At 37.1% G+C, this 13,398-nt stretch overlaps 2 protein-coding genes across 4 annotated transcripts in view; both read right to left on the bottom strand.

Annotated features, from left to right (window-relative positions):
• apol1 (apolipoprotein L, 1) overlaps positions 1 to 8,646 on the bottom strand; it is a 17,692-nt gene extending 9,046 nt beyond the window's left edge. The window contains exons 1-22 of one of the 3 annotated variants that reach the window (XM_023424428.2): positions 8,414 to 8,645; positions 8,236 to 8,283; positions 6,774 to 6,845; positions 6,322 to 6,390; positions 6,102 to 6,170; positions 5,096 to 5,170; positions 4,925 to 4,996; positions 4,733 to 4,795; positions 4,026 to 4,097; positions 3,859 to 3,927; positions 3,637 to 3,708; positions 3,475 to 3,540; positions 3,312 to 3,371; positions 2,858 to 2,923; positions 2,688 to 2,738; positions 2,505 to 2,579; positions 2,231 to 2,278; positions 1,976 to 2,044; positions 1,814 to 1,867; positions 1,623 to 1,694; positions 608 to 661; positions 112 to 177 (exon numbers count right to left, since the gene is read on the bottom strand). In XM_023424428.2, coding sequence (XP_023280196.1) covers positions 112 to 177; positions 608 to 661; positions 1,623 to 1,694; positions 1,814 to 1,867; positions 1,976 to 2,044; positions 2,231 to 2,278; positions 2,505 to 2,579; positions 2,688 to 2,738; positions 2,858 to 2,923; positions 3,312 to 3,371; positions 3,475 to 3,540; positions 3,637 to 3,708; positions 3,859 to 3,927; positions 4,026 to 4,097; positions 4,733 to 4,795; positions 4,925 to 4,996; positions 5,096 to 5,170; positions 6,102 to 6,170; positions 6,322 to 6,390; positions 6,774 to 6,845; positions 8,236 to 8,283; positions 8,414 to 8,416 — 1,365 coding nt within the window. In that variant the 5' untranslated portion in view covers positions 8,417 to 8,645. Of the gene's footprint in view, positions 1 to 111; positions 178 to 607; positions 662 to 1,622; positions 1,695 to 1,813; positions 1,868 to 1,975; positions 2,048 to 2,230; positions 2,279 to 2,504; positions 2,580 to 2,687; positions 2,739 to 2,857; positions 2,924 to 3,311; positions 3,372 to 3,474; positions 3,541 to 3,636; positions 3,709 to 3,858; positions 3,928 to 4,025; positions 4,098 to 4,732; positions 4,796 to 4,924; positions 4,997 to 5,095; positions 5,171 to 6,101; positions 6,171 to 6,321; positions 6,391 to 6,773; positions 6,846 to 8,235; positions 8,284 to 8,413 lie in introns of all 3 variants that reach the window. The other 2 variants (XM_023424427.2, XM_087178820.1) reach the window with 2 other exon arrangements.
• Positions 8,647 to 10,061: 1,415 nt separating this feature from the next.
• tep1 (telomerase-associated protein 1) overlaps positions 10,062 to 13,398 on the bottom strand; it is a 29,996-nt gene continuing 26,659 nt past the window's right edge. The window contains exons 52-56 of the mRNA XM_023424424.2: positions 13,140 to 13,239; positions 12,604 to 12,727; positions 12,295 to 12,377; positions 11,057 to 11,161; positions 10,062 to 10,622 (exon numbers count right to left, since the gene is read on the bottom strand). Coding sequence (XP_023280192.1) covers positions 10,503 to 10,622; positions 11,057 to 11,161; positions 12,295 to 12,377; positions 12,604 to 12,727; positions 13,140 to 13,239 — 532 coding nt within the window. The 3' untranslated portion in view covers positions 10,062 to 10,502. The remainder of the gene's footprint in view (positions 10,623 to 11,056; positions 11,162 to 12,294; positions 12,378 to 12,603; positions 12,728 to 13,139; positions 13,240 to 13,398) is intronic.

The following is a 13,398-nucleotide window of genomic DNA, read 5'->3' on the forward strand; positions in this document are numbered from 1 at the left end:
GTGTGTGTGTGTGTGTGTGTGTGTGTGTGTGTGTGTGTGTGTGTGTGTGTGTGTGTCTGTGTGTGTGTGTGGTCACTGATGACTCATGAGTGATGCAATAAATAGACTGACCGGTTTCGGCTTCCCTTCCACTTGTTTCTCGTTCTCCTTGAGCGTCTCTGTGTCTTCAGTGTCTTTCTGAACAGAGGAAATCAAATATTAGATATTAAACTGTATCAACCACAATCACCTTTCATATCTGTGGTTTTTAAAGTACTTTAGCACCACAACAGCAAATCACTTTGCCGCCCATTTCTTCATATTGTACTGAAATGAATGGAAACCAATGGTTTTCTCAGAGGATAGAAAAAATAAACATAAAAATCTATTCGCACAATGGTTAGCTGTGATTAAAAGTCTATGTAAAGTCTGGAGTCAACATGGAAAACTACTGTTATGGTCCATTATGAGTTCAGCACATCAGTGCTACTCATTGAAATTCACAAAAGAATCCCTACAAACATCACCACCACCATTACCTTTATCACTGTCCCATCACCACTATCATAGTCACGGTAACCTCACTACCACCTCCACCATCACCAAACACATTTAACGGCACAATTACTTTATTTGCAGAGCGGAATGGATTCAGTTTGGACATGGCTCCAATCATGGCGTTCTGAGAGGAAGAAAATATAATTCAAAGGTTTCAGTGGATGCCTCAACATTTTTGTTTTGCATCTGCAGTGAAGCTTTAATTTGTCTATTCTGTTGAAACCAGAGGGCACAGACAGATGATCAGAGGCCAACAGTAATGTTATGAGAACTAATGAGCTGTAATGAACATTGCAAACAAAAGTATGTCAACACAAGACTATTAACCTCCTGAGCAGACAAGGAGACTTGGTTGCTAAGAGGCTGTTCAACAAATATGTCTGCAGAGAAAAGTCAAGGCTGAACTTTTTAATCAGTTGGCTTCAGTTTTATTCATACACTATCAGAAACCAGTCAGACTGCCATGTTTTATAGCTTCCCCCCCACCCCCACCCCCCTCTCCCTTTATTTTCTTGACCTCTCTTTACTGTGAATTTGGTAAAAAAAGCCTAACACTGCCCCGCCAAAAGATCCTGTTTGGTGCAAAACAAGAGAAGCTGAAGAGATTTGAAGCTGTTCTCTGAAAAATGTAGTTGAAAGACTTGAGGTATGCAGAGCTCAACAAGACCAGGCAAGACAAGTTATGCTGGACTGAAGGTAGAGCCTGTGGGTAAAATGTTTGTTAAAAACTTTAGCATCTGACTTGTGACCTTTTCCCTCTTTTGTACGTAGGCAGGACAAAGTGCTTCACAATGCCTTTCATTCACCCGTTCAAACATGCACGCACACACACGCACACGCACGAGCACACGAACACACGCACCAGTGGTGGTAAAGCAAGACACTAAACCCCTGATGCCACCTCTGGTGTGTAGTAGCATGAACAGAAAAGCAGCAAACCTCTCCCTGATTAAAAACAGCTAAATAAAACAGAGGCTTTTCTAATTGACAATGAAGCGTCCTCTGATAATAATAAATAAAAATAATCTGTTAAAAGTTAAAATGTTTATAAAATTGATAAAATAACAGAAAGAGGAACAAAGCACCTGTTTGTTTCCGGATGACTTGTCACTGCTTGCAGGTGGTTCTTCGTCATCAGAGCCTGTCTGCTTCTCACTCTGCACAGAAATCATTATTTTATGAAAAACACATAAATGAAGCTGAGCAGTTCTTTTAACATATCATACATAATATTTCTTGAGCACTATCAAAGGATTACAATCCAAACCATCCTCACTTTGTTCGCAGATCGAAACGGATTCAGCTTCGTCATTGCCCCAGCAAGTTTATTCTGAACACGAGAAAAGAAATAAACATAAAATGAAGACCACATACATGAATGAAAACTGCTGAAACCAAACAAAAAGACAAGAAATTAACATTTAAAAACTTCACTCACCTGTTTGTGACCAGGCTGACCCTCTCCATTGTCCGATGTCTCCTCACCATCAGTGTCTGCATTCTTCTCCTGCTGATGGAGCCAATTATTGTAATTAGTGGATAAACAACAGTCGCTCCAGTAGAACTATATCCAGCTTTACATCATCAGTGGATTACTTCACATTTAAACTTCTTTCTGCAAGAGACACTTTAGTTTCAGGGGAGTGTGATGGGAGAGATGAACTGATGACATGAAGCAAATGTAAACTCTTACCTGTCTGTCAGTGGAGAACGTGCTCTTCATCATCGCACTCAGACCGTTCTGAAATAAAACAAAGACACTGTTTCTGCCCACTTAAAAAAAACAAAAAGCAAAGCAGGTTTCTAGCCCTGATTCTCATCTTCACATCACGGCAGTTCTTATTCCTAAACATTCAGATAAAGAATATTCCATCATCATTTCTATGAGCCTGTTACTAATTTTAGAAAGCCGGTTTTCACACCACCATGTCTCGGTACAGTCTTAATTCAGTTATGTAACAACCAACCTGCTTGGCTTTGGGCTTCTCTGTGGAAGAGGTATTCTCATTTGAGTCTCCTGAGTGTTCAGTCTTGTCCTTTTCCTGATATAATACAAGACACAACAACAGCATTTGACCAGTCAGAAAACATGACCATCAGGCTGGTAGAGTACTTGATATGATGCAGCATTGACCGAGAGAGAAAATGACCTGAGAGGAGGAAGTGAAAGGATTCTTGAGGATTTTTGCTGCGACTCCACCCTGACGGATTACACAAAGCAGTTCCAGTTACAACGTGACATCGTCAGCTGTTTAATGCAGTGCAGGTCCAAGTGAAAATGTCTTGAACTAACTAAACACAAGCATGCCTCATCACTCACCTTTGAAGACTTCTCTGTGAGACTGTCACTGCTGGCAGAGAGTTCACCATCCATAGACAAATCATCCTAAAAAAGAGTGAGACATTAAAACACTCATGATGTAAAAACAAAATAAAATAACCACCAGGTCTGTGCGCATGGCTACCAATAGACTATAAAAGACTAGGCTAATAAAGTGAAGGGGATCCAACAGCAACAGCATTGAATAATGGCCAGAAATGTTTTTACAGAACATTATGATGTCACAGTGAAATGGACAATTTGGATATAAAATCTCACCACTTCATCATTTTATCCTATTAGACATTTATGTTAAATTGTGTTTTAATTAGCGAATGAAATCTACAGTTATTGGCCAAAAATGTGTTTTGTGAAGTCACAGTGACCTTGACCTTTGACCACTAAAACCTAATCAGTTCATCCTTGAATCCAAGTGAAGTCGCAGGTCACTTACCTGAGACTGAGATTTGGCACCTTTTTTCCTGAACACGCCACTCAGGAGTCCTCCTTTCTCCTGGGAAAACAACAGGCAACATTAACAGTTACATTATTAATGTCGATGGTTGAAGTTACTGTTTCAGTGGAGGATGGAGGAAGCGGTTTTTAACAAACCTCACCTTCGTATTGTTCTCAGAAAGATTGTCATTGCTGCCTGAGAGCTCGCTGGGTGCAGACAAGTCGTCCTGAAAGTGACAAAACAAATGTCAACCAACTACTTTATCATGTCCCAGTAATGTAATACAACTAAATGTGAGACAAGTGAGATGCGCAACTCTCACCTGAGATTGTGTCCTCACGCCGAAGGGCTTCGGAGATTTTTTAAATATTCCACTGAACATCCCACCTGACTCCTGAAGACGGAAAAAGTCACATTATATGCACATTATATTCAGTGCAGCATTAGTATAAACGTTCCAAAATCGCTCTAAAGTTCGGCTCAGATGTTACAGATTACAGTCTGGTAGTGTAACATTATACAGTGAAGGTTCAGAAAAGCTCACCTTAGTGTTTCCATTTACAGAAAGATTGTCGGTGCTGCCCGAGAGCTCACTTGGTGCAGCCAAATCATCCTGAAGGAGAGAAACAAGCATCTCCAACCAATTAATCTTATTGTCTCCTACTGATGTGAAGCAGGTTAAAGTGAATGAGCTAAATGTACAACTCTCACCTGAGATTGTGTTCTTGCTCCAAAGGGCTTTGGGGATTTTTTAAACATCCCACTGAACATCCCGCCTGACTCCTGAAGAAAGGAAAAAAAAGTCACGTCGTAATTACTCACACTATTATATGTTGCTTGAGATCAAATAGTGTCTATTTTTTTTATTTTTGAACTGATGCAGCTTTCAGATGGACAGACAGGGATTCACACATCGGCCAGTACTTTCTTTCAAATTGCTGATGAATGCAGGTTTCCCTCGCTCTTTCCCAACACACAAAAACAAAAACAACACACGCCCCAAATCCTCTGTTCAATGAGTCGAGCTCTGCACATCAGAAATCCCCAGCATGTCACTGGCGAAATATCTCAGTGTTTTTGTACAAATAAATGTTTCTACCCTCTAATGCCAACTTCTGTCTGAAAACATGGAAATCACATAACCAAATATCACATAAATTTATTTGTTTATTAAATGTACTGTTTAATTTTATATTATTAAAATTATTCGGTTTTAATTATATTTTTTCAGTGTTTTGTTGTATCTTGGTCTTATCCGTTATATCTTATGTATCGTATCACAACTTTTGTTCAGGCTATGATCCCTGATTGATCTACGCTGGCTTTGTTGATAAAGATGTTTAAAGATTGCTTATAACTTAAAAAAATATTTCCTAAATGAACATTTTAAAAATATTAATTTGGCTGATAAGACTCACCTTAGTGTTGGCGTTCTCAGACAGACTGTCGGTACTGACCGAGAGCTTATCGTCCAAAAGATCCTGAAACGTAAGACGATCCGTCAGTTTATTACACCACATGTTACACGGCAGAAATGAAGCTGATAATTGTATTTCCCCCGGTGTGTGTCGTACATGTAATAGACCATGTAATAGAAGATTGTGTTTCACCTGTGAAGGCCTCCGGACATGTCCTGGTTTGGGAGATCGTTTCAGTATCCCACTGAACACACCTGATTTGTCCTGGAGACAAAATGGCAGAGAAAGGTTTAGTTTCAAAGACTAACGTGACTGACCTGTGTGGGAGAAGCAAAAGTATCACAGAGCAGAAACTGAACTCACCTTCGACGACTTGTTATTGTCTGTTAAGCTGTCGCTACTGGCAGAGAGTTCAGGATTTTGTAATGAGAGGGTGGCCTGTGAACACAAAAAAGTTGAGTACCAACTTTGGAAACACTCATATTTAAATATATACTGTATGTATCATATTTATTGATGTATTTTTAATCACACATTGCAAGGACTCAGGTCAGAGTCTTACAGTAATTACTAGAGGTTTAGAGAATTACAAAACTAATATAAATAAATAAAACATGTAAATAAACCAGTGGTCCCCAAACTAAGGCCCGCGGGCCGGATACGGCCCGCCCCCACATTCGGCCCGGCCCCCTGAACTATTATTATTTATTTAATTAATAGTGTTATTATTTATTTCCTGACCTTTTTTTCTGTGAAGAACCCGGAAAGGGTTATTTGGTTATGTGTGGCTTTCTAGAAAACAATACATTTTTACGTTTAGGCACCCCTGCGATCGTCACACTTTTTCTGTTATAAACTGAACCCGGCCCCCCATCAGAGAAGGGAAAAGTTATGTGGCCCTCACAGGAAAAGGTTTGGGGACCCCTGAAATAAACGAATGAAAATCTTCTACTGGATTTTGATGCCTTGTTTGTTAAAAGTAAAGGCAGCCTGACACACCTTTCCTTTTCTGTGACCTACAGTAACCTCTGGCTGCACATGTGGTATTCATGTAGGACAATGTTTTCATTGATGATTTCCTAATGGTTTACATTTTCAATTAATAAATTAAGTGTTTAACCCAAAATATTCAATTTAAAATTGTTTAAAACAAAGAAAAGCAGCAAATCCTCACATTTAAGACTTAGGAACCAGCAGATGTTTGACATTTTTGTTTGAAAAATGGTTTTACAATTGATTGTTAAGCAAAGTTTCTGTTAACTAATTGATTAATCAACAAATCATTACAGTTCTAGTAACCAGTCACATTTTTTTTAAATATAAAAAACAAGCTGTACAGCACAGTAAGTTGAAGAAGGCCACTACAAACCTGTGGTTGATCGTCTTTGGCGGATCTGGTCGCCTTCTTAAACATTCCTTTAAACACGCCTCCTTTGTCCTGAAACATGAATTCATATGTCAGTCACTGTCACTGAAAAATAATGTGACACAATATTTCCTCAGGTTACAGTAGTCAGTGGTGATCAGAAAACTGAAATAAGGTTTGAACAGAAAACTGAAACAAAGCACAACACAAAGAGTTTACACACCTTGGAGTCGTTGTTGGATGCCAGACTGTCGTTGCTCTTTGAAAGTTCACCATTGGCCGATAAATTGTCCTGTAATGTCAGCATAAAGTATTTGTGTGAGTTTATGTAGAATCAAATATTGTAAACCTAAGATTACATTATATTGTGACTATTATGCCTAAACAAAATAATAGTTACTGTTGTTTTATTCTAATCTAGTCTTAATCTTGTGAACACAAAAAAAAAAAAAAACACACAAAAAAATCCTGTAAATGCAGTATTGCCATTAAGTACTAGTCAGTGACTTACAACACTGAGGACAATGACTACGTACAGTACAACTAATGATACTAAAGAGCTGACAAGTTTCTATCAAACCACTGTATAAACTGTCATATTGCTCAGCTCTACAGCGTAGTAGCTCATCTCTAGCTTTAAATTAAATAAAGTAAACGTTAAAACTACAACAACACCTGTGCTTGAGCAGATGGTTCTGCAGACTTAGAGGATCTCTTGAACATCCCACCGAATAACGCTGCTTTTTGCTGAATGAGGGGAGAAGAAGTAAAAGAAGAGAAAAAAATATATTAAAAATGTATTTGAACTAAAAATGTACCTCAAAAATGTTACAGATGAAATCATAAAAACAAGAACCATCTCCACTGTTGTTGTCTGTCAAGCAGGTGTCAGTACTGACATTGAAGCCACTTTCAGTATGAGTGGGTAACGGAGGTGTAAATATACACTGTCATGACCTGTGAGTCAGCAGCATAAATCTGTCCCACTGATCACCAGCTTTATATGGGGACTGAGCTGAGTGACAGTTCACTGAAGATTTTATGGATATAGGATGTGTTTTTTTATTCACATCTCAGAGTCCAGCTTCAAGTCTGGACTTGAAGCTGGTTTCATGCCTGGGCTTGAAAACCTGATGATTGTCATGTGCACTACTGAAGTACAATATAAACTCTGTTGGGTCCTCCACCCTCCATCTTGTACCTTAGTGTTGCAGAGGCACCCTGTGTCAAAATCGAGTTACAATACCATCATTGACATACTTTATATTATGCTAATTAGTTGCAATTTTGTGTTTTATTATTTGCTTTAATTTTTCAAGTAATTAACTCTATTAGAATATTTTATATATATATATATATATATATATATATATTAATTAGAATAATATTATTTCTACACAGTATTATCAGGCTACAACCAACAATTATCTTCATCATCAATAAATCTGACAATTATTTTCTTTCATAATCCATTGATTACACATTGATTTAGTATGTAATATAAAACATATCATAAAACAGTGCGAAATGCCTGTCATTATTCCCTGAAGCCCAAGTTAACATGTCTACAATGTTAACAATTTCCTTGTTTTGTCTGACCAGCTGCCAAAAACAGAACTGAACTCAATCTAGCAAATATTCACATTTGAGCAGCTAGAGTCAATTAACCTTTAACACTTTCCTTTAAAAATGACAAGTTATCATTTATCAAAAAATTATGCCAGTTAATCAACTAATTATTTCAGCTCTAGAGCACAGGTTTGTTTATGGGTACTTAAAGAAATAATGTCTAGTGGGGGTCAGTAGGTGCCCGAACACAGATTTTTGCCCCATGACCCTCTAGGAAGTTGATCCGGCCATGACACTCAAACTAAAGATGACAGTCAGCGCTTTATCTTCACAGTCATTGTTTATTGTCAAGAAAATGAGTCAGTGTCCATATTAGTGAACCGCACCGTGCATTTGTTTTGTATACGGACATTTTCAGTCACACAGACTGATGTCAGGTCGGTAACCTGCACAAAACACGTAAATAACAGACTTTGAGAATAAAAACCTAACTCTGTAAACCTGAAAGCAGCTTAAGTAGCAGCTAAAGTTGCTAAAGTGACATTAAAAACATTGAAAATCTACTCACTGCAACGCCTCCTCCATCACACTCCAAGTCCAGGTCGTGGTACCGATCCTGTCAAACAATAACGTCCTGTCATTAACGGTTATTTATGAAAACATTAACCCGCATTTTCAATCATTATCATGCAGTTTGTGTCGAGAAGAAGCGACAGGCAAACGTTTAAGTTCAACCTTCAACTCACCATTGGCGACTCTTCGTCTGTCCTTGTTTACTCCGCTGGTTAACCGACGGCAGTGGATTAATATTAGTGTTTCAGTCCTCGGCAGAGTTTAGGTCCTAGACATGGTTCCCGTGTCGATACTGTCGGTTGTTTCCACTCGCTGTGATGTGGAGGTAAAGAGCCTCCCTGCTCAGTGAAAAAAAAGCTGGAGATCAGAGACTTCCCACTGATCCTTGTGACTTCCGTGTGGGTTTTCATAAAGCGCACAGAGACCGGCGGATCCAGTTTTTGTTCTTCTACCTGTGTTTTGCTGTGTTTTGTCCTCCAGGAGAGGGTGTGTCTGTCTCACCTGAGGACTGTTGATCAGCCTGATGCTGCTTTCAAGTGCTGCTCGTACTTTTTCGACTGCCCGCGCTAAAACATTTCGGCCAATGAAAGACGAAATACTTTTATTTATTTATTTTTTATTGAGGTGTTTATGCCCTTTTGACTGAATCAAAACATATGATGCAAATTAAGTCTGCGTGTATGTTTTTTGTGTATCACATATGGCAAAAGCACAAATACACATTTTGTACATATTTATTCATTTATCAATTCTATTTTAAATATATAGAATGATGTATATTACTGATTAAATTTATTTAGACCTTAATGTGTGTGTGTCTTTAGGCAAGGCAAAGCAAGGGAAATTTATTTGTATAGCGCATTATCATACACAGAAGTCATTCAATGTGCATAACAGAAATAGAAGAATCATAAAAAAGTTAAAGAAAAAAAAAGAAAAAAAAGAAAGGTAAGTAAGTAAAAGTAAAAAGCATCATAAGATAACATTGTAAAAAAAAAAGTATAACAACACAGATAATGCAGTAGGTGATATCTAACCTTTTAGGCTTATATACATTGAATTTCTCAGAAATACATTAGGGCCCAGACCATTTAGTGACTTTTAGATAATAAGTAAAACTTTGAATTCAATTCTGTATCTGACTGGAAGCCAATGCAAAGACCTGAGAACTGGAGTAATATTCTCTTAGCTTTAGTCAGAACCTAACAGCAGCATTCGGAATAAGCTGTAGCTGGCTAATGGTCTTATTTGGTAAACCAGTGAAGAATGCATTGCAATATAATCTGAAACTTTAATGCTGTAGCCGGTAAAGGTGGGGATGTTTGGGGATTGTAATAACTTTATATACTACTGGGTTGCTAAATGTAAACTCATAATTTGTAATTTGTCCCTTAAGATAAGACGGTCTATGAAAAAACACGTTGAAGCATAATTAAGATTAAATAGTGATTTTTATGGTTCCATCTTTAAATTTATTTAATGGTGAAATCATATCAATTCAATGTCTAGTTTTATTTACTTAACATGTTTTACTGTGGCTCATTATCAACAGATAACAGAGTTGTAAAACAGATGATAAAATGAGCTTGCATACACGCAGATGATAAGCTGTTTACATGTCTGACATTCATCTCTCACCATTTCAGAGGGTCTCGCCAAAATCTGACAATAACATGACAGTCGCTACCCCTTCGTTTATCAAAAGAAATGCTAGTAGCTCTAGATCTATCACTGACAAATTAGTTAAACATGAATAAAGTATTTTATAGAATATTTTTATAGGTAAACTCATGTTTCTCTATTAAACCAAACAACAAAGTGTCAACTGCACATGATTTATTGTCATATTGTCAAAGAAAATATCCATTATGGTTAATGAACTCATTCCAATTCAAATGTTTCTCATCACACCTTCCTATTTTCATTCCATTATAATTTTCAAATAAAAAACCCATTCATAAATTAAGCTTGCATGAAACTATAACATAACATTTTTATAGCTTGTTTTTATACTTGCTTGTTATATTTGCAAGTTTCTAATCATCTTAATTAGAGGCACATGTAGACATAACATAATTACAACTGTAAAACAGTCAACCCTGTGTATGAGATGTTAATATTTCAACTTGTTTTAGTTATACATTTTATTGCACATTTACTTTCATTGAAACAAAAAAGAAGCACAACATTTCTATAATCTTTGGTTATTGTAATGATAGAGTTTTTCCTAAATCCTGAATTTTGTGTGTAAGATCGAGAGGATTATTCCCTCCAGGAGAGAAAGTAGATCTTTCCCTGTCCATCACCACAAACTAGTTCAGTGGGTTTTTCTGGATTCACCTCCAAAACCAGGACAGGACCTCCACACACAAAGATACCCACCTGCAGGAGGGAAGAGAAAGAGAGTGTAGAAAAGTTATTAAAATATTGGTTCAAATATTTGAAAAAATAAACATTATTTCAGGGGAATGGATACATTTGTCAAAACGCTGCATAAGAAGAAAGTCCAACTTTAAAATAATATCTAAAAGTTCAAGTCTGAGCCAATAAATCTAAAAGTCTATCTTTATTGCACTATACTATACAAATCCCAACTCTCAGTACTTTTTGAGTTCCCTACTGTGTCTCTGGTTCCCAGGCCCAGCACATTCATCATATTCTGGTCTGAAATCCAGACCAAATAGGTCGTTTGGATACACAATCAATAATACTGAGCAGGATCCATTCTTTGTTGGTTTTGGTCTTTTCATGGGTTTCAGTGACAAAACAAAAACCGCAGAACATCACCAGACTTATCGTTTAAGACTATAACGTACCTGTTTCTTGGTGATTCTGTCCCACAGCTTCACTGTCCTGTCGTAGGAGGCTGAGACGATGGTGCTGTTGGTGAGTTTCAGCACACTGATCCTGTCACTGTGAGCCTGAGGGTAAAAATAAAAATGACAAAGTACAGCAGCTGATTACTTGCAGGTCGGGTGTTTTTTAAGGGAAATTTCAAATCTGAAATTGTGATTTAAAAGTAGCACTAAAATGATTATTCAATCAAGAGAAAATGAATCAACAATTGATTCTTGTAGATAATCCATTAATGATTTATTGCGCAAAAATACCAAACTTTGGTGGTTCCACCTTCTCTTATGTGAGGATTTGCTTCTTTTCATCACTGAAATTTTAATGTTTTGGGGTTTTTAAATTGCAGTTCAGACAAAGCATGGTTTGCTTTTTAAAGACGTCACCTGGGAAGATGTGATGTGCCCTTTTCACTATTCTATGACCTTTTATTAGTTAAATTAACAATGAAAATTTCTGTACCTCATTAAAAACTGTATGTTGGAAAGTTAACAGACAGTAACTTTTCTTTTTTTTTTGATTTCATTCACAGTGTTACAATGTAACAGTGGTGGAGCAAGATTTTAATCGAGATCCTTAAGTAAAAGTACAGAAATATTAAATATTAGCAAAATGTACAAAAAATATGAATATCAAAGTCAAAGTAGTGGTTCTGCAGAAATGGCCCCTGTGCGTGTCTGCCTTTTATATACTGCATTATATCATTGGATTATTATCACTGATGCATCAGTGTGTAGGCAGCATGTTACTGTTGGTGGTCTAGTTGGTTGAGGTGGAGCTGGTTTTAACTTTTTTATACATTGTTGGGTAATTGATTCTGTAACACTGCATATTTTATAAACTCATCTGTTTTCCATATGATGTAAAATATTAATCTGTGACATAATTAGTAAACATAGCTGTGAGATAAAAGTATTGGAGTTAAAAGTACAGTATTTTTCTCAGTCATGTGCTGGAGAAGAATTCAGTTATCATCAGATGTTTACAAACACTCATCATAGACATGAAAGTCATGGTAACATTGGACTTTCAGTTATTTAAGATGCTTGTTGTAGACTCATTCCTTCCCAGAAAAAGAACAGTTCAATATTGCCAATATTAATTGTAATCCATTACAGTAGTTGGGTAGATGTACTTAGTTACTTTCCACCACTGCGATATGAAAATATGCAGCAATCGTGTGTCAGAGTCAAGAGTCTCTTACAGGTTTTCTGCTGCTCCATGATGAAACCTCTGCAGGCTGGTTGAACCACATGTTTCCCTTCATGTCTCCACACACCATGAAATCTGAAAGAACATTCAACACATTAGATGATCACATATTAAAACAATAAAATAAAAAGCCGGCATGTACAGAGGCAGCAGTAGTTCTAGTAGCTATGGTTTTGCTTGAAGTGTAATTGCAACAGCCGCCCTGAAAACAGTATTGATGTTTGTGTTTCAACGATTCAACGATCAATTCATCATTTAAGCCATTTTTAAAGCAAAAATACCAAACGTTCCTAGTTTGTACCTCTGTCCACAGTTACAGCTGTTATGGGGCTTCTGTTCTTATCCTTCTCCTCCTCCGCCTCCTCCCACTCCAGTTCCACCGAACTGAAAGCTGAATATAGACAACTTTTGGAGCCTATGGTAAACTGAAGAAAGAGAGGACACCATCATCAAACAGCATTTATTTTGACCAAAAACAAAGTTTGTGGTGCGCTGGACTTGAGTTTTGACTTAATTTGTAATGATGACGACGTGCCCGCTAAGATGGACAAAAGGAAAAGAAAGTAAACTGGTATTTTTGTTTTTATCTAGGAAGGTAAAAGTCTGCTTAGCTCTATAATCATTCTGTGTCCAAGCTAATACACAATATTTTATTTCCAAGCATGACCTGAGAGTTAGGGCAAACATACTGACGTTTTTTAGTCTTCCTAAATTCTTAATCTTAATCGTTACTGTTCTTTTCCTTTTCACCATCAAAATAGTGATGACAGTGAAATGTTATCTTTAATGTAAAGCATTGATACTGAGGATATGATTTGCAGGCTTGGTAAAACTCACAAGGAAGCCAATGTGAATGTTTCCGTTTGCTTCGCCGAACAGCCACAGGCTTTTCTCATCGTTACGGGTCAGACTCAAAATTCTGACTTGTTGCTCCCAGCTGCAAAAAAGACAAATACAAGAGGAGCTTTTAACCCAACTGAGCAGGACTGTGAAGTTGTGTAAATTAAATTTAAAATATTAAATTTAAACTCTGCCCTTACATTAACAATGAATATCAGTTTCAGCTAACTTGAGGTAACTCGATTGACAATTTAGG

This window comes from Seriola lalandi, unplaced genomic scaffold, assembly GCF_002814215.2.
Source record: "Seriola lalandi dorsalis isolate HSWRI2012SDOR001 ecotype SW California unplaced genomic scaffold, Sedor1 jcf7180002054736, whole genome shotgun sequence".
NCBI classification, from domain to species: Eukaryota; Metazoa; Chordata; class Actinopteri; order Carangiformes; family Carangidae; genus Seriola; species Seriola lalandi.